The following is a 20842-nucleotide window of genomic DNA, read 5'->3' as shown; positions in this document are numbered from 1 at the left end:
TGTAAAACTTCACTCAAAAGAACCAATCCTTAGAGAATCCAGCTGTACACTATATATTGGGCTTGAATCTCATCCCAAACACTTATTAATTACATGACCTCTCCCAGCCCCAGTTGCTCCATCTGCAAAATGTGAGTCATAATAGTATTTCACATACAGGGTTGTAATAAGGGTTAAATAAGGTTACATATATAAAGTGCTTTGCAAATCTTAAAGCTGTCATTATTAATATTATTAATTTATGCACAGGAAGATAGTTTTTTACTTCTTTATTAAAAGTGCATGCAATTTAATTGAATGGGATATCTCCTCCACCAACAGAGATTACAGCATTTCTCTATATCTTATTTGTATAAGAGCTGCTATGGCAAGACAGAAAGAAAAAAAAGAAAAAAATCATTACCTTGTGATTAGCCTGCTGACAAATGAACTTCTCTGAATGAGGCTAATCTTTAGGTAACAGGCATGAAGTCTAGTTCAGCCAAACTGGCCTTCTTACTATTCCTCACTAGGACAGTCTCTCTCTCTGGGCTCTGCCTCTGCAGTCCATTCTCTCTCCTTCCTCATCTCTTCCTCTCAGTTTCCTTCAGGTCTCCTCTTGAATTTCCTTCAAAGCCACTTCCTTTTAGAAACTTTCCCTAATATGCCCAGTTGCTAGTGGTTTGCCTCAAAATTATCTTGTATTCTTTTTGTATATATTTCTGTATACATGGTGGCTCCCCTGATATCAAAGGTTTTGAACCTGGAGTCTTGATTTTGAAAATAAAATTAGGTAACTTTTTTAACATAACTGATTTTCTTTGTCCTCTCATGTATTTTGTTTTATGTATTTAAAAATATTCTGAGAAGGGCTCCATAGGTGTCACTAGTCTGCTAAAAGTGATGCTTTATAGAATAGAAGTTCCTTGTGGGCAAGGGCTATTTCATCTCTGTGTTTGTATACATAGTATCCAGCTTAATTCCTGGACCAGAGTAGGGACTTGATACAGAATCCAGCTTTTTGACTGATTAGGAACCATAGTCTTTTCCATCCCCAGATGAGGCATTTTCAAATTAGAAAGTTAATAAACTAGCTTTTAATATTAACTCATATCTTCTTAAAATCACTCCTTTTCTGTTATCTCAAGGGAAGAAATAGACTTTGCTTTACTAAGGGTAGCCCTTCTCATAACCTGTGTTTTAAATATACCTTCATATGCAACTTGTCCCTCTTGTTAGACAATAATATCCTTGAGGACAGACTATTTTGTTTTTGTCTGTAAGCCTTGGCCCAATTTTGATTTCTGAATTAAATTTTTATAAATTTGTATTTTCATTGGTATAATGAACTCATAAGGAGGGCAATCATTCTATCAATGCCATTTGGCACTGGCATCTTATAGCCTTAGAGCATCTCCAAGGGTGTTGAAGGATAGGGTGACTTCACTCGCCCAGGGTCATATAGCCAGTATGTATTGGAGGCAGGACTTGAATGTAGGTTTTCCCAGTCATGAGGTAGCACTGGGTCCTTTATGCTAACAAATTATGTGTCCATTAGTATTTTGCTACTCTTAGTGGTTGTAATTATCTTCCAATGTGTTGCTCTAAATTTTAAATGTATGTGTATATATCTATCATATAGACAAAGGAAACTAGACCAAAGAGATAGCAAAATGAAAGTCCTTTTTCTTTATTGAAGGAGATAATGTAATTTTAGGTTTCTGCAGTAGAGTTGAATATGTAAAGAAGCTTATATTTCATGGATGTTGAAACATGTTCTGGGACAGCTTATAAAATACTCCTCTTGTGCCCGTTTCACTCTTAAAGAAAATGGGCATAATTTTAATTTTAAAATTGTCTGTCTTTCATTCTGTTCTCACCTTGGAACATATGCAGAGTTAACCTCATTCTTTGCAATAGGGAAAGGTGATAGCTTTGCTTTTCACATAAGCTGTGATGTTAGCTCCATCAGGTTGTGAACATTGATTTTTTTTTTCATTGTGTAAACAGATAATCTCAGTGATGCCTTGAAGAAACTGAAGATCACAGCCATTGACATCTCTGAGGATAGTTTGGAAGGATGCTTGGACTGCCTGCTTCAAGCCCTGGCTCAAAACAGTAAGTATGATTGAACTGCCATATATGGCCAAGGAAACAGTCACCTCTGCAGTCACTCTGAAATTAATAATGAGGTTTAACATATAACTGAAATTTCTCTGACTATTGCTCCTTATCATTGAGATTTTGAATTATATATTTCTTAAATATATGAAGCCCTACTCCCAATTGTTCCAGGAGGGCAAAAAGAAAAGTGTTTACTGGTGATAGTGATATTAATACCAATCCTAAAGGGCAGTCATTATCCAGTTATAAACACACACAACATATGAGCCTTATAGTTATTTTCCTCTTAACAGCTGCAGTTTTAAAAAAAATGTTTGCAAGACATCTAAAGTATGTCTGTTATCTCAGACTTAGAAACTCTTGAGAAACCTTCCCTCTCTTAGACCTTCATCAGAGTTTATCTAATCCAATACCCTGCATTCAAAGAGGGTTTAATCCAGAGCATATCTTGATTAGTCCAAGGAGATAAAGAGTCTTTTCTTAAATCATTCTAAGGATAAGAAATTTCAAGAATCCTTATTTAATAGTCTGATTTATTATGTTGAATATGATAGCATATTTCTGTTTTCTCATCCCATAATACTATGGAGGATAGTTAGATGAAGAATAACTTTCACTGTATATCTTAATTACTGAAGTAGATGCTATACTCATTTAATGGACCTATCTTAGAAATAATTACAGAGCAGAAAATGAACATACAGAAAATAGATTATACATTTCTATTCCAGGCTTTCAGGAGTCCTAGCATTGTTCCGATTGTTTTTCTTACTGATCCACCAAAAGAAATTCTAAAAATTTTTTAGACTTGATTACACATACAAAAATAACTCATTCCACAAGCAAAATTTGAAGTTAGCTTCTCTTACTATTATTTAGTGATGCTATTGCTGCTTGAGGCCAAAACTTTATTATCATGATATTTAAATTTTTATTCATCATAACTCATTATAGACATTGTTGCTTGGTAGATAAAAAGCTGGTATCAGAATCAAGATGTATTCAAGATGTATTCTGACATACACTGGTCACATCCTTCTGGACACACCATTTACTCCCTCAGTGCCTCATGAAACTCTCAGACTATTAACTTGTTGAACATTTTCTTACTAACTGCTATTAAAGCATGTACTTCAAAAAACCAGAAAAGCTTCACAATGTAATTATCAATTAATAATGTATCATTAAACAAAAGGACACCAGCTCATTGCTAATTTGCTCAAGACAGACACACAAATAATTGAGTTTTAGGATCATGATTTTTTCCAAAAGCAAAATACTAAGGACAGACAAACAAGTAAATAATATTAAAGTCAAATGCAAGAACACTGAGAATTTAGGGTTAGTTGGAGTTCCTGACACCAATGAAATCACAAGCTGGAACTAACATGAATTAGAAATAGGAGTATGTTTCTGTGGAAGGGCTTCTCATTAAATGTTTCAATATAATGGAAGGAAAGAGATCAAAAGAGATAGGCAATGGGCATTAGTCTGTTCAAGGGTCTTCAACCCTTAGGCTAATAATTCCAGAGAGAAGGTTTCCAGAGAAAGATTAATAACTGGAAATGTGAAACAGTGATCTACCGCCAAGGGGGCAGTCAGAAAGTAAATACATTGTTTAAAGAAACAGTCATAGAGTCTGACAGGAGAGATTAAAAGGAGGCACAGAAGCCAGGAATGTGCTATTGGATGAAATGCATTAGTCCTGTTTTGTTCTTGGTGGTAGTTGACATTTGCCCAGAGAAGAAAATCATCTCCTACTTAGCAGCTTTGAAAATTATGGGCATTACAAGAGCTTGAAGTGCATGAAAATGTGTCCATTTTGTTAGTGGTGCACCTATTCTTTGCATCAAGCGGGGGGTGGGGGTGGTGGTGGTGTGGGAATCTAATATTAAAGGAAAGGTCAATCATTGTTGCATCTTGAAGGAATCTTTTAACTCAGAAAGAGAGTTATGTTTTCACATGTTTAAAATCTAATAGTAGTGGTTGCACCTGTCTGGTCAAATGAGTCAACTTTACTTTTTGGACTGTTAAATTCCTAAACAGTATTTTTGTCTTTCACTCTCTTATCTTCCATTAAAATGTTAAGAACACATTTAAGAACCAGTCTTTTAAAAATTGTGTGTTTCAGGCAGTAAGTTTCAACATACTCTCTGAGAAAACTCTTTTCCTTGAAATTTCCTTGGAAAAAAAAAAGGGAATTCTTACTATTGGAACCAAAACTGATGTGCATTTTTGAATGAATGGTAGCAAGTCTTGTGCAATTTTTAGGGGATTAAAAAGGAAAATTTACAGAACACAGCCTAAGAGAATGCTAATAAAACAGTAATCAAATTTTCTTTTGAAAATGTCTGTAATGGCTACGGATACTTATCCAGAATATTTTTCTCATGTTGAAAAATTTTGCAATTTTCAAACTGGCTTAAATTTTTTGTTTAGGAATGATGAAATAAAGACTCTTCCTAAGGAGTAACTGATTTCTACTTAGGGCTATCATCTTAACTAATGAAAAACTAAAAAACTTTAATCATTTGGCAGGGTTTGTTTTATTTCTTTGTCTGGGATTTTTTTGCATATGATTTTGGGATATGACAATATTTATAAGAATTGCATCTTGTATTCGTTTATAGATAATTATAGGTTTTAGACTCCAATATTTGTAAGAAGTCAGTTTTAGCTTAAATTATTATACATTTTGTTTGTGTCTATGTCCAGAGTATGTGGTAAAAAGTAAGCAAGCTTTTCAGTGGTTCACTAAAAACATCAGAATATAAGATGACAAAGAGCCAACTTTTTTAGTTGACTTGAGCACTTAGAATATTGTTATATTGTCATTTTTGCCACAGGCTACAAAGTAGGCTATATTTTAGCAGTATATATGTCAAATAAAAGAACATAGGTACCTTAAGAACTTTCTTTGATGACTGATTGTGGGATATAGATTGGTAATAACATTTAATCCTATATGATACTTGGAAGGTTTATAAAGCACTTAACTCATTACAATCATATGAGATAGGAATCAAATATTATTATCCCTATTTTACGAATGAGAAAACCTTATCTTAGAAAGGTTGAGCAACTTTCCTGTGTTTGTATCAGCTGTCCAAACATTCTCAGTGTAGTTTTAAACTATTAAAACTTTAATACCTTTACATATAACATAACTTTATATAAAATTAGCTTTAATAGCTAATTTACATATATTGTCCAATAGCATGTTATTTGCTTCTGTACCTCTTTCCAGTTTCTCTTACAAAATTTTTTTGTTTTTACTTTTTCAAATTCTTATTGTCATGCAAAACGCACTTCCATATTGGTCACTGTTGTACAATGTACATAATAATAATTGCACACTCATACAGAACCAAAGCCCTCAAATAAAAACAAAGATTCACTGATGTGAAAGATGACTTCAACAGTTCTTTCTTTGGAGGTGGATAGCATTCCCTGTCATAAGTCTTTCAAGATTGTCCCATATCATTGTATTGCTGAGAGTAGCCAAGTTTTCAAAGATAATCATCATACAACATCATTGTTATCATGTATAATGTTCTCCCAGTTCTGTTTATTTCGCTCTGCATCAGTTCCTGCAGATCTTTCCAGCTTTTTCTGAAATCATCTAACTTATCATTTCTATAGCATAATACCATCACCAACATGTACCACAATTTGTTCAACCATTCCCCAATTGACGGCCATCTCCTCAATTCCAGTTCTTTGCCACCACAAAAAGAGCTGCTATGAATATTTTTGTATGAATTAAGCCTCTTGAGCAGGGTGAAAGAGAAGGATGTAAAAGCTGGATTGAAGTTTGACAGTTAAAAAATAAAGATCTTGGCAACTGGTTCCACCACTTTCTGGTAAATGGAGGGAGAAGAATTAGAAGCAGTGACAGATTCTTGAGCTCAAAGATCTCTGCAGATGGTGACTGCAGCCAAGAAATTAAAAGATGCTTCCTTCTTGGGAGGAAAGCTATGGCAAGTGTAGGCAGCATACTAAAAATCAGAGACATCACCTTTCTGACAAGGAACCATATAGACAGAGCTAGGATTTTTTCTAGTATTAATGTATAGCTCTGAGAGTTGGATTATAAGGAAAACCAAGTGCTGTGAAATTGATGCTTCCATATTCTAGTGCTGAAGAAAACTTTTGAAAGTCCCTTGGGCAGCAAGATGATTAAATCAGTCAGTACTTAAAGAAATGAACTCTGACTATTCATTGGAAGGGCAAATATTAAAGCTGAAATACTTTGGTCACATAAGACTGATGTTGGGAAGGATTAAAGGCAAAAGGAGAAAGAGGTAGTAAAGAATGAGATGGATAGATAGTGCCACAGAACCAAAAGATGTGAACTTGGACAGACTTGAGGAGATAGTAGAGGTCAGAAGGGCCTGTTGCATTACAGTCCATGGGGTCATGAATAGTCAGACGTAACTGAACCACTGAACAACAACTACTATACTATTGCCCATAGGATGATGTACATTATAACAGGTATAACAAGAAAGGATTAAAGAATGAGGTAAAGATTAAATACTAGTTGAATCTTGAGTCAATAGGGAGCCATCGAATTTTCTTGAACAGGGTAGTAATCTGGTCACACTTGAACTTTAAGAAAATGTTTTTGGCAGGTATATGGGCCATGGATTGGAATGGACAGTGACTCGAGGCAAAGAGAATAGTTGTAAGGCCATCACAGTAGTCCCCTGGGGAGGTAATGAGGATCTCCAGGATGGTGGTAGATGTGGGTGGGACAGAAGGGGATGTATGTAGGAATTATCTTAAGGAAGTATAAAGCAAGATTTCACAACATGATACAAGTGTGGAGTAAGGAAATTAATAGTCAAGGATGACATCTAATGAAAGATTGGTATCCTTGGCAGAAATTGGGAAGTTCTGAAGAGAGGGAGGATTTGGGGAAAAAAGATCTTGTAATGAGATCTGGTGTGCAGACCCCAGCCCTCCATACCTCTTCTCCTTTGCTACCCACTCCCACAGAAAATGGGAAGCAGGTGTGGGCTCCTGCTCTCAGTGCTTGTCCAGGAGCGTGGAGTCTGCTTGCTGTGGTTTTTTAGCAATATGGGAGGTCAGGGGACAGGGACAGGGGAATTTTGCCTTAATAACTGTTGCATTAGGGTCATGGTGAGGTTATAACTGCCCTGTGTAAGTCTTCCTTAGGAGAAGAATGGGAGACTTGTAGGGAAAACTAGGGCCAGGGCATGGTATAGTTGTGTTAAAGATGATTGATGGTCTGGGGGGCACTGAGATGTGACTCATTTTCCACCCTTATGTTGATCACATGCTTGTCAAGCTTATGTGCCCCCACTTTGGAGACTAGCCTCTAACCGTCTAGAAGATTTGCTGAGGAATATAAGTAGGAAGGAAAGAGAAGCAAACTGAGTTAGAAATGAAGGGGATGGAGTTAGAGACCATATGGGTACAAAGCATCAGAGAAGATGAGGGCAGGGAAAATAGTATATTATCATGTGGTTTTCAAATCTGTTCTCATTTGAGACTCCCAAGAACCCTGGCAGGCAGAGCTGGGAGTATTATTCCTAGTTTACATATTGGAAAATAGTGAAGTAAGGTCACAAAGCTTGTAAGGAGAGCCTCCAGGTCTAAAATCCAAGTCGAGAGTAGAAGATGGAATGATGAGAAAAAAAAGAGAGAGAAGTAGCTCAGAAAGTATTTAGACTCCTGATTTTGGAGAGAAAAATACATTTCAGATATAGAACAGGTTAGTACACTGTTTTAATTTACTTATTATCCTGGCACTGATACTATGGTCTTATGAATGGGTCACCTAAATTCCAGGCTTCAGTTTACCATCTATTAAATGTGGATAATAATACTCAGGTTCTCTACTTCACTGAGTTATTCTGGAGAAAACTCTTTGTTAACTACAAAACATAATATAAATATGAATTTATCATTATTGTTATTTTATCTTAATCTAGAACAGTAATGTGTATTACTATATTGCTAATGAAAATAATACATTAATTCAGTTTACTAATTACATTTGTGGATGAGAGAGATACAAAATACATTGCAAAGACTGGATTTTACAATGAAATCTCATGCAAGAAGGAAATAGAACTTTGGCTGCCAACAGGGGATGGGACTGGAATCTCCAGCTAAGAAAAGTGGGTGAACAGTTGGGAATATACTTCTTCTTGTCCTTCTGAACTGAGGAGGAAAGGAGAAAATCTCACTGATCTTATCTGGCTACAATCCCTCCTTGATCTGAAGAGACCCAGATTAACCATATCTCCTTATCAGTGGTGGATAGAGACTTTTTCCCTTTGGGGAAGGCTAGAGACTATCCACCTTGAAGATTTTCCTCCAGAGCTGTATCTCTGTCTCAGGAAATCACATCAACCTGACTCCACAAAGAACCTAAGATCTTGTGGGACTTAGGTTCCTAGAACTGAGCCTCAACCCCTGAAGAAACTTTAGGTGGAAAATAGAATAGGAACCTCCTGATTCCCTCTTCCCTAATCTACCACCCCAGACCTATCAACTAATAAATAGATCTTATAATTTACCGAAGAATTAGACATCTTTTCTTCAGTGTACTAAGGGGATCACAGATAACAAATCATCCCAAGAAGAGAACAGAAACCAGAGATTGAAGGAGATTTCCTCTTACCTTTCAGCTCTGGACATAGATTAACTTCAACTTCTCTGGGACAGCTCTGCTTGGGAGGGAAGTGATGTTTCTCTTTATCTGTTCCCTCCCTCTCAGTTGCCTGTCAAACTTTGGTTCCTGATCCCCCACTAGTACACTGTTAAAGTAGGCTAGGTGGAGGGCAAGAAGGGCTTAGACTAAAAGATGGGGACTATGTGAGTAGAAAGAAGAAAAGTTGAGCTCTTTTGGAGGTGGGATATAGGAGACTTCCCAGCTAAATAGCCATAGACCATGAGGGAGAAATGAAGAATCAGGGATGATTTGGAAGTGATCATGACCAGCCTGGAGAACTTTGGTTATATTCTCAAGAGAAGTAGGAAATACTGACTAATCAGAAGCTTGGGGAGGAAGAAGGACAAGAATGCCTTTTTGAATATGTTGAGTTTAAGCTATTTGGGGGACCATCCACTTTGAGATGTCTAGGAGGCAGTCAACAATATGTAACTTCTGTTCAAGAAGTAAATGAAGGCTAAGTGTATAGATTCAGAAGTTGTCTACATAGAGATGAGAGACAGAATGCAGAAGAAGGAGAAACAGTACTGGGGTACACAGTCCTAGGGAGCACTCACCCTAAAGGTAGAGGACTTACATGACGATGAGCCAGTAAAGCTGACTGAAGAAAGAGTGGTCAGACACTGAGGAGGAGATGTAGAAGATGACATTGTCCTGGAAGCCAGTAGAGGACAGTATCTTGGAGAAGGATCTAAAATTGTTCAGAAATCACTATATACAGGATGATCCAAAAGTCTTGGTGCAGACCTAAGCTTGACCAGCATAAGCTTTTTTTTTTTTTTTTGCCACACCCCTATTGTACTGAAATTATGCCCTCCTAATCATTCATATTTTTCCTCTATCTAGATGCTAGATAGCTTTACTTTTCAAATACTTTACTTTAAAATAGCCTTCCAGAGCAACACTTACTTGAAGTGGGGAGTGTAATTAATGCAGAAATGGGTGACTTGCACTGAGAGATGCGTAATGCCTTAATTTCTTTAGAGTTAGTCATCTCTGGAAACTCTTGACAGGCACAACATAGCATTGTCTCTTAAAGCCATGTCATGACTGAAAGTCAGAAAAGGAATTTAAAGAAACTGTCTAGGTAGGATACCTAATTTATTCAGTTTTTCAACCAAAGATGCCATAATTGATTCATTGCTACTTCTGTTCTCTTAAAAATAAAATTATGAAATAGCTGAGTGAATCATTGCTTGGGAAATGCTGCTCTCCCATGTGTCTTCTTGACAGTGTTGGCTCTTTCAACCAAGAATATCACTGTGTAGCAGAAGCACACCTAAGCATAGAAGAATCAATACATGTCTACACTTCGTAAGCACAATAGTTTTTTTTGTTAAAATCAGTGATGATTCCCTGTCAAAGTCAAATTTTTAAAAGGACAAGGATCAAGAAATTTGCATTTTTAACTTTTGTGGAAAGCATTCTATTCAGCTCCATCCATTAAGCACTTTGATCTGTAATCTGGAACATTAGTGGAGAGAGTTTGATGTGCATCATAATAGTAATAGCTAACATTCTACAGTGCTTTATTTTTATTTATTTAAACACTTACCTTCCATCTTAGAATCAATACTATGTATTGGTTCCAAGGCAGAAGAGTGGTAAGAACTAGGCAATGGGGGTCAAGTGACTTGTCTTGGGTCACACAGCTAAGAGGTGTCTGAGACCAGATTTGAACCCAGGACCTTCTGTCTCTAGGCCTAGCTCTCAATCCACTGAGCTGTCTCTTTGCAGTGTTTTAAAATTGTCAAAGTGCTTTTACATTTTCATTTCATTTGATCCTTACAACAACTCTGTGAAGCAGGGGCTATTCTTTTTTTTTTTTACACCCTTACCTTCCGTCTAGGAGTCAATACTGGGTATTGGCTCCAAGGCAGAAGAGTGGTAAGGGCTAGGCAATGGGGGTCAAGTGACTTGCCCAGGGTCACCCAGCTGGGAAGTGTCTGAGGTCAGATTTGAACCCAGGACCTCCTGTCTCTAGGCCTGGCTCTCAATCCACTGAGCTACCCAGCTGCCCCCAGTGAGGGGCTATTCTTATATCCCCTACAGATGAGGAACCTGAAGTTTGCAGAGATCAAGTGACTAGACCAATGATACACAGTAGTTAGTTTCTGGGGCAAGATTCAAACTCTGGCCTTCTTGACTCTATGGCCAGTACTTTCCTCCATGCCAACTAGCATGTATGTTTTTAGTAGGTTAGAGAGTGGGAGGAGGAAATGCTTGTTGCTTTGAATATTTTGATTGTGATATCATCATTAAAATTATGGAAGTAGCCATTCTAGAAATCAGTTGTTTGAATGTCTCTATTTAAGTAAAAGGCACCAAACAAACCCAACCATTGTATTTGTAGTTATTTCATATTCATTTTGTAGCTGAAAATGGTATCTGTACCACATTTTAGTACTAGTGTCTGTCTCTGTCCATATATAGACACACCGAGCAGTATGTAGCTATATGTGTATATGTAAATATTTGATATATTTACATAAAGATATATTTTCCAGATGTTAGTACTAGTGTCTGCCCATGTGTACACACATGCATGGAGGTGTAGATGTGTGTCTATGGCAAGTGTGTGTGTATCAGACGTAGGGATGTGAGGTCTATGGAAGCAGAAAGAACTCTGTAAATAGAAAGCTCCAAGGACAGGAGAAACTCAAACCTCACCCTTGATGAAAGGGTGTTCCAGGAGCCCAGGGCCCAGACTGGGGTTGCTGTGGGAACCAGCTAACAGTGCGGCAGGTTGGCAGCTAGGATTGCAGCATTGAGCTTGGCTCCATCGGGAGTTAGACCCTTCTCCTTCACCAGCCCTGTGAATCTGCTTCCATCATCACACTTGGGATAACTTTCATGCTTCAGAACAACCCCAGGAGAGGAAATAGTTTAAGTTTTCATTTGAAAAAGAAAGATTTTTTATTAATGTTTAGCATCAAGTTTTTAATCATTGCTCATAAAGAGATCATGTGTCCCCGTACTATATTCCCAATTCTTTGATCTGATTCCTTATGTACATGTAGTCCTTGCTCTCTTTTAGCCTTGTTACACTTAACTATATATATATATATATATGTTATTGACCTCTTGTTTCTTAATGAACCTTCTGTAGCTGTTGGGACCAGCCACATGTGCTTTGCCTATTCTTTGACTCCTTACGTTTCTTCTCAGGAGCCAGTGGACTTCTAAGGAAGGCCTTCTGCTATTGGATTGCTAGTCTTAATGCATTCTTCTTCTTCTTCTTTTTTTGGAATGATTACATTAGATACAAAATTACTTAGTATGGAATTTTTTTCTGCAAGAGAAGTTGAAAATTGGTATTCTGTGTATTTTTTCTTAGCTTTCAAATTGTATCTGTGGCTATCATAAAGATGCCAGAAAAAATATCTTTTTCAGGATGTTATTGTTGTCTTCATGTCCACAATGAGTATTCATCTCTTTTTCTTTTGAATGCTTTCCTTTTTCTGGTTTTCTTTTAGTTAAAGCCTACTATTGAAGTTCAAGGCTGTTGTCAATAATAAGCTATCAAAGGTGTATTTAACTGTGGGGACTAAGAAAAAACATAACTTATTGAAACCAGGAACCTGAGATTTGGTGATAAACCAGAGGAAATATTATTATTTAAAAGGAATTTTAAAAAATACAACTACATTGATAAAGTATATTTTTTTCTAAGAGAAAGACTTGAATAAAGTATTTCCACCTTTGCTGAGTGATGAGGACACAAAACTTAATTATTGTTAAAATGAAAATTCTGAATATGGGCCACATTTGAGTTGTATACTGCTCTTTTTTCCTTGAATTATCTTGAATGAGCCATTAACATCTCTGCTTCATTGCCATCACCTGCAAAATGGGGACAGTCTTTTGGACTACTGTAAACTAATTGTGATGATGATAATAATGCTTTTTAAAACAACCTGGGTAGAAGCCCAAGTAGAGTGGTAAATAACAGCAGTGTGTAGGGGTGTGATTTTCATTTCCTTTTATACCATGTCATTCTTCCCTGTGCCGAGTTGCTTTTGGCATTAGTATGAGTCTCCATACTGCAGAAGAGATTTGGAACAGGAATCTGGCCCTCTGTTTCTGGGTTATCCTGTTTTTTCAACAGTGCTTGTGATGTATGGTCTGTAGGCAGCATCAGTTGTGAATAAGAGAAGTTTGTTTTACTCTATTTATAAAACAGGTTCTGATTGGAACGAGTCATTGAAACATGCTGGGCTTCATTTGTAAAATAACTTGTATGATGGGATGTCAATTCTTTGCATTAATACCTTGAGAATCTCTCTTCCCTTGGAATTACTGGCACCTTCAACACAGCTGCTTACTTTGGGTAGTAAATTTGCTACCTCTATCAGTAAATCTGTCAGTCAGCTTATTTAGGCTTGCACTTATCTCATTTTGAAAGGGAAAAATACTATCCAATCTCATTATGCCTTTTTTGTTGCATGGATTGAGATATGCCATGGTCAGGCCTTCTCTAAAACCTATCAATCACACCCAGTAAAAGTGTGGTAAACTGACTAATAAACAAAGGGTCACAGCAATCCTGACTTGGTTACTTACTGCCCCATCTTTGACCTTGTCCAGGTTCCAGGGGCCTTCCTGAGGCAGCTAGACTGAGTGCCTTCCACACCTCTTCCCCACTCTTAATCTCTGAATGATCTGCTTTTAGCATTAGGAAGAGGTTGCACTCAGTTATTTGTGAACAGAATTAAACTGGTCACTCATGAAAAGCTGTGGGACTCTTTTTTTTGTTGCATTTAACTCACACAAAGGAAAATAATGTGCCAATTTGAGGAACTCAATGACTAGAGCCTGGAAGGGGGGACAGGAGCACCCATCCCTAGAGGAGGGTTGTGAAGGCAGAGAAAGGACACACTGGGGCTTGTGCCAGAGCCATGGACATGATGATCTTCAGGCTGTGGCAGGAGGAAGGACATTGCCTTGAGAAGATGCCCCTGGCCTCGCCTCATCATTGGAACAACTCTCCGTGCCAGTTTCAGTAGATGCTGCTTCTGGGTCTGTTGTTCCTCAAGAGATGCAGTGCTTCCTGGGATTCATCTGGAAGCTAGAATTCTGAAGGCGGTAGGCACAAAGGATTCTAGAAAATGAAAGGCACACTAGGAAGAAGGGACACATTTAGAGCAGAGGTAGCTTGTCATAAGAACTCTTAGGTCCAGAAAACCAGATAGACTTTTTTAGAATACCACTGTGAATTTAGTTTCTTGATATAGTGTCGGTTCGTTTATCTACCAGACGCAGGAAATGCATATCCTGTCTGAATAAGTAAAATTTTCATGTAATTTAATAATTTTAACTGCCAGTGTATTTTATTTTAACCATCATTGGTGGTAATCTTTCTCTGATGTATTAAATAATTACTTGCTTTACTACAGAGAAAAAGTACATATATATATATATATACACATATATATACATATATGCATATACATTTACATATGGTGGACTCAGTATCTGTCTCTCTAAGGAAATGCCCCCTTCTGTAGACTAGTAAGAGTCAAATGTGGGTGTTTTGGTTTGTAGCTACTACTGGTTGTTAGATTCAGAAGGAAAGGACTTGGACCTAGGAAGCTGAAGAGTTGAGAAACTGATAGGAGAGACTGGATGGCCATTTGGTAAGAGTGAGGAGGGGGCCAGACCTTTACTCTTGTAATGGAGAGTAATGAAGAGCCAAAGATTGTGGTGAATGGGAATATAGCCAAGAAAACTATGGGTGCTCAACCTATACAGAGATTTGTGTAGAGATGGTGGGTGTCTGTGGCTAAGGGGCTTTATAATAGTCAACATAATATATACCCTTTCCTTATCCATCCCAGTGGATACATATCCTTCTTTGCTTGCCCTATTCACCATTTCCTGACTTGATAGCTTCTAGAAAGAAGGGAAGAAAGGGAAATAACAGTTGTCCTTCCTACTAGCTAAGCCACTCGTATTTGGAAATATTTGAAATTTTATCTTAATTCCTGTATTATTAAAACTATGCTTAATTGTTAAGTTTTGTGTATCAGTGCTTAGATATAGAGTTAAGGGGGCATTTAGGAAATCCCAGAAAGAATGAAGATTTGAACAACTTTTTTGCCAGCCCCCATTGGATGATATTTTAAAAGTGAGAATTTAAAAATTATTTTAATAACTTACTAGAACAAAGAATTCATTCATTCAGTATAGGATTTTCTAAAATGTAATTTTTTTCAATTAAAAAACATTTTTCTTCTTTTCCACCTCATCCCCCATCATTTAAAAAAAAAGGAAAAGGGAAAACAAAACCCTTGTAACAAATTAGCATATTTAAATAAATTCTACATAATCCCTAGGATTACAATCAAGAACATAATTACAGAGGTAGCTGACTAAAGGGTAAAGCAGGTAGCCACAATGCCAGGAGCCCAGGTTTGAAAGGAGTTGCATCTTGAGAAGGAAGATAGAAGGGGAGACAAAAAGAGTATCAGGGAGAACGTCTCTTTTCAAGGGAGAAGGAAACTCCTGATCAGCTCTGCCCACAGAAAGGTGAAGGGGAGTCATGGAATTGGCCTACTCATGCTATGTATGTTTGTGTGTATGTGTGTATATATTTACAAATTACATATAGAGACAGAGACAGTGGTCAGACACAGAGTACATATGTATATATAGTGTATATGTACACATATTCCATATTACAATATAACATTTATGTATGTGTGTACATATATTTCATCGTTATCTTTCTGACCTAGAGGAAGGGAAGATGAGGGAGAGAAAGGAGAAGATGGGGGAAGTGGCTATAGCAGAGAGAGATCTGAAGGGGGAGGGGAAGGGGAAGGGGAAAAGTGGGAGAGAGAGAGAGAGAGAGAGAGAGAGAGAGAGAGAGAGAGAGAGAGAGAGAGAGAGAGAGAGAGAGAGAGAGAGAGAGGAAAAGGAGTAAAAACTCTTGTGAAAATTGGAATAATTTTTACTTTCTAACACTTGATTTTGTAAATAAAGATAAATTAATGGTTAGGAAACATGATTTGAGTGCAGAGGTTTGGTTTCACATGAGCTATGTGTATTTGTTATCTTTATACTTTTATTCTGTGTAAATAGGAGAAATACTATAGGATCAGAAAAGGTTTCTAGATTGGTCATTAATTTAGAGTTGAGCCAAATTATGTCACTTATTTCCATTCCTTTGTTTTAAAAAAAATCTATTTAATTATTTTTGTTTTATTTTTGTCATTCTATATAATGTTTCCCAGATTCTACTTACACGTTCAGTGTATTTTCACAGGCTTCTCAGAATTCTTTATAATCGTTGTTTCTTACTGTTTAGTAATATTCCTATGATTTGTGTAGCCATTACTCATATTAATGAGTTTCTACTTTGTTTCTAGTCCTTTGATAACATAAAAAGGCTGTTGTGAAAATTGTGGTGTATATGGGACATTTTGTTTGCCTTGGGTATAATATGCCTAGAAATAGGAACCCTCTATTGAAGAATATAACCAATTTAGTCACTTTTTAAGCAGAATTCCAAACTGCCACATTAGTTGTATCAGTTCACACAATTCCATCAATAGTGCATTAGTTTGCTTGTCTTTTTATCTTCCAGCATTCATTAGTTAATTTATTGACATCTTTGACAATTTTATAAGCAAGATATGAGTTAGTATAAAACCTCCCCTTCATTTCTATCTCTACCTCTGCCTTAGACCTCCAAATTAGAATAGGGATTGAGTAGATCAGACTGAATAGGTAAAGACTAAATATCAAAAGTAAGTCACTAGAAGAGAAGAATAACCATGAAGAGGAACAAAGAACCATAGAAAATAAAACTTTGTAGAAATACATTAAAATATGATTCCTACAATAAATCTGAGCACTAAATAAACAACCTGTATCTTATTAAATTAAATGAGATGTTGAATGATATATCCCACACATGGAGAGAAATTTTAATAATAAATACAAAAACAATTTTGTTATCTGCCTTGTTGTTTTTTAGTACTTCTGGATTATGGTTAGTTTTTAGTCTTACATATCAATAAATCATTGCAAATCAGGGGAAAAGAATATTATGAAAGCCTTGAAGCAGTAGTGTGAACTTTTAGTGTGTATATTCTCTTAGCAAATGCATGTGTTTATGTGTGTTATGTGTATTGACGAGGAGAAAGTAAGAAAGACAAAAATGGCTTATTGTACAATTCAGTGCTTCATTATTCACACAAAATTACAGACTTTTAGGCCTCAGTGACCAACTGGTACAAACCATACTTGAAAAGGTAAAGCTTCCTCTGAGGGGAGAGAGAAGCTTTAAGGTAGGAAGATAGAGAAGGGATAGAAGTTTTAGATACCACAAGGGGGATGACGGAGTCGAATTAGAGATATGAGGTGGCAGGAATGAGTCTTTATTAATTATCAATGAGCCACAGCCAAGCTCTGATCAAAGGACCATTCCGAAAGCTTTTACCAGTCCAGAGATCCAGATTCAATACCACACAGGTCGGAGAGATGATAGAGAAAGATTAGAGATGGAGCCTGGCCCAAGGCTCCAGCAAAGACAGGCATCAGTGCGAGCTGGAAGGGAGGAAGAGCAGAAGAGAGAGAGGAGGAGCTGGCTGGGCCCTATTTAATCTCTTTGCAACTATACACAGTACATAGGGATGATTATCATTGGTTAATGACAAGGTATAGGTGTGGTTTCTCTTAGCCAGGTGAGCACAAAGAAACCTGTGTTCCCGCCTAACCTGGGGGAAGCTGGGGTCAAGGGTCAGAGGCTTTCCCAGCCACGTGCAATACTGAGCATGCTCAAGACTGAGCATGCTCTCTCCTAAGGCAATCTGTACATACCAACTGTTTCCCTTGCCCATAGCTAGGGGTGGACTGCTACATCAGGAATCCTCTCTACAACATTCCTTTCAGTACACATGTACACATTATCTTAGTTCAGGCTCTCATCATTTCTCACCTAGGTTAATGATGGTATTACCTCTTCCCTGCCTCAAGTTTTCCCCAACTCTTGACCATCCTACATGTGACTGCCAAACTAAGTGCAGATTCAGTCATTTATCTCCCTTATTCTGTTGACTCCAGTGGCTTCCTATTGCCCCCTGGATTTAAAAAAACAAACAAACAAATCATCTTGGTAACGTTTATCTTATTTTTAAAAAATGTATTTCTTTAAAAAAGGATTTTTCCATGGTTACATGATTTGTGTTCTCTCCCTCCCCTTCTGTCTCCCCACTCCCAGAGCTGACAAGCAATTCCACTGGGTCATAAATGTATTATCACTCAAAACCTATTTCCATATTATTCATTTTTGTAATAGAGTAATCTTTTAAAACCAAAATCCCAAATTCTATAGCCATATAAACAAATGATAAATCATGTTTTTCTTCTGCATTTCTACTCCCACAGTTCTTTCTTTCGATTTGGATAGCATTCTTTCTAACAAGTCTCTCTGGATTGTCTGGGATTATTACATTGCTATTAGTAGCAGAATCTATTACATTTGATGAGTAACTTTTAGAACCCTACCCAATCTGGATTCATCTGTATTTCTAGCTTCAATGGACATTTCGCTCCCTCCTGCATTCTGTGATCCAACAAACCACTCTGTTCCTCAGAGATTATTCTTCCTCTCTAGTCCCTGTACCTTTGAATTGACCACCCCTATGCCTAGTATTCCTTCCTTCCTTATCTCAGCTTTTAGGCCATAGATCTAAACTATTTTCTAGAATGGCTGAATCAATTCACAGTACAATGATTGTTCTTGTCCTGTTGTATACCCTCCCCTTCCCTCTCTAAATTTGTTGTTTTGCTATTTTGTTTGTCAGACATGGGTGTGAGGTAAAAGCTTGAATATTCATTAATTTACATTTTATATTATTTGGAGTATTTTCTCATAACTGTTGATAGCTTACATATTTTTTAAGGAATCACTCTTCTCATAAATTTGAATGTCTCTTATATATCCTGGAATTGAAACTGTTATTAGAGAAAAATATAAAGATACCCCCTAGTTAACTCTTCATTTTCTAATTTTATTTGCATTAATTATGTATGTGCAAAACCTTTTCAATTTTATGTAATCAAAATGATCCATTTTGTCTTCTTTGATCTCTACTCTCACCTGGTTAGAAGCGAACCTCTTCCTTATTCTTGGATATGAAAAGGAACATTTTTTCCATGTATAATCAAATATTGTTATTTTCCTTATATTCTAACCTATTTTATGTTTTATTTATACACATAAATGGAATATAAAAATATAATGTATATATGCTGTCAGAAATAAGCCATGAGTGCAGAACTGAGTCCAAGTATTTGTGATAATAAACAAAGACTATAGTGCATTTATGGTGTTTTAGGGCAGTTTGTTTAATAATTACTGGATTGATAATAAATTGCTTTTGATATAGCAGGGAGTTTTTAGCATACCCTTTTTGCTCCTCAGCAAAAATATTGTGTGTGTGTGTGATTAGAAGCTCTGAATGCTTTGTTTATGGTAAATAAATATAGTAACTAATTAACCCAAGTTTGGAGGATCCCTGGTGTTCCTTTCTTTAGTAATTCATATTTGCTACCTTCTGCTAAGAAAAGAGAAATTGGGCTTATTTTTGAGTCCTCTAGTAATTTATGTACTACCTATAAATGTTTGAACCTAAAATCGTGGTTCTAATCCAGTCCTGCTACTTTGCAGTTTTGCAGAGGTCTGAGTTTGAGTCATTTCCTCTGGAAAAAGTCCTCTTCATTATGTTAATAGAGCACAAGCTTTCTGTTTTTTCCTTTGATCCTGCTTGCATTTGTTCTGTTGGCCTACTTGTGATCATAAACAAAGAGGAATTTTTGACAACCTCCTTTGGGAGTTCAGTCTTAATCTTTATTTCTTTATTTTTCAGGTTCCTGTCCTGAAGTTTTTGATTTATGTTGATTATTTTACTCCCTTTGCTTAAGTTCTTGTATTCATGTATGTTTTTAAATTTTGCCTTCTTTTTTTAATTAATTGAACTTAGAATTTCTTAAATGCTTTAGTTCTGTCTTCTTTCCACTTTTTTGGTTGCTGTTGCCCTTAATTGGGTAATGGAACAGTCAAGTGGTTGCCCCTATCAGCTAGATAAAATATTGAAGTCATCATCCATTACCTTCCCAAATCTCTTGTATAATTCTCTCAGGTTGCTTTTGACATAGTGTTTTTGATGCCTTTCCCTAGAGTTATTCTTTGATAGCTCTTTCTTTTCTCCTCTGGTTCTTACTATAGCAATAGATACCCCATATATCATATATAGAGGTCCTGAAATTTTAAAATATTTTTGATCAAATACTTTGGTGGGGTGGGTTTTTTTTCATGATAATTTGTTAGCAGATACCATGGGGTATGCAGGAAGGACTAGCACCTCCAGTGTGAGGGCTTGCTTACCTACCTCTTGCTGTCTCTCACTTATGGCTCCAAGAAGCTGTAGCACACACAGTGACCATGCCTGGTAAAACTGTCTCTGCAAATGTGTTAAACTAGGTTGAGGGTAAATGACAGACCTCAAACCCATCAATGACTTAAAGGAATGTCTGCTTTAAGGAGGGAAGACTTCCTCTGGTGGAATGGGTAGCTGAGTACAGTGTATTCCTGTGGTCATTCAGCAGCTGAAACAGGCACTATAGAGTGCCAATTGCTTGGTCAGACATTGAAAAGGCCAAGGTCATTCTCTGTGTCATGGGCCATTGCCATTTGTTTTGACTTTTGACTTGCCACTGGAATTCGGTAGTTCTGGAAGAGAGAGTGGGGCTGATCACTGTGCAACTCTTACTTAAATCCAATTCACTCACAAATCAAGACATCACTCTGTGATGTCAGTGGTCCTTTTCAAAAACAACAATAGCAGATAGTAGTTTCTTTAAAAAATTCCATAATGGTATAGTTGGTCCATTTAGTTGAATTCAAATTCAAAAAGAATTTTGAGTTTGGGGTTTTTTCCCCCTTGCAATTTCACTCTGAGTATGCTTGACTTCTTTTCAAAATCTTTGAGATTTGAGTGCTGTTTTTGTCATCTGTTTTGTAAT

At 36.8% G+C, this 20842-nt stretch overlaps 1 protein-coding gene across 2 annotated transcripts in view; it reads left to right on the top strand.

Annotated features, from left to right (window-relative positions):
• Nucleotides 1-20842, top strand: part of RAP1GDS1 (Rap1 GTPase-GDP dissociation stimulator 1) — a 275766-nt gene that overhangs the window by 58310 nt on the left and 196614 nt on the right. For both annotated transcript variants that reach the window (XM_007495911.3, XM_007495910.3), the window contains exon 2: nt 1990-2097. In XM_007495911.3, coding sequence (XP_007495973.1) covers nt 1990-2097 — 108 coding nt within the window. The remainder of the gene's footprint in view (nt 1-1989; nt 2098-20842) is intronic.

Source organism: Monodelphis domestica, chromosome 6 (genome assembly GCF_027887165.1).
Source record: "Monodelphis domestica isolate mMonDom1 chromosome 6, mMonDom1.pri, whole genome shotgun sequence".
Taxonomy (NCBI): domain Eukaryota; kingdom Metazoa; phylum Chordata; class Mammalia; order Didelphimorphia; family Didelphidae; genus Monodelphis; species Monodelphis domestica.
Note: the sequence above shows the minus strand (reverse complement) of the source record. Positions and strands in the feature narration are given on the sequence as shown.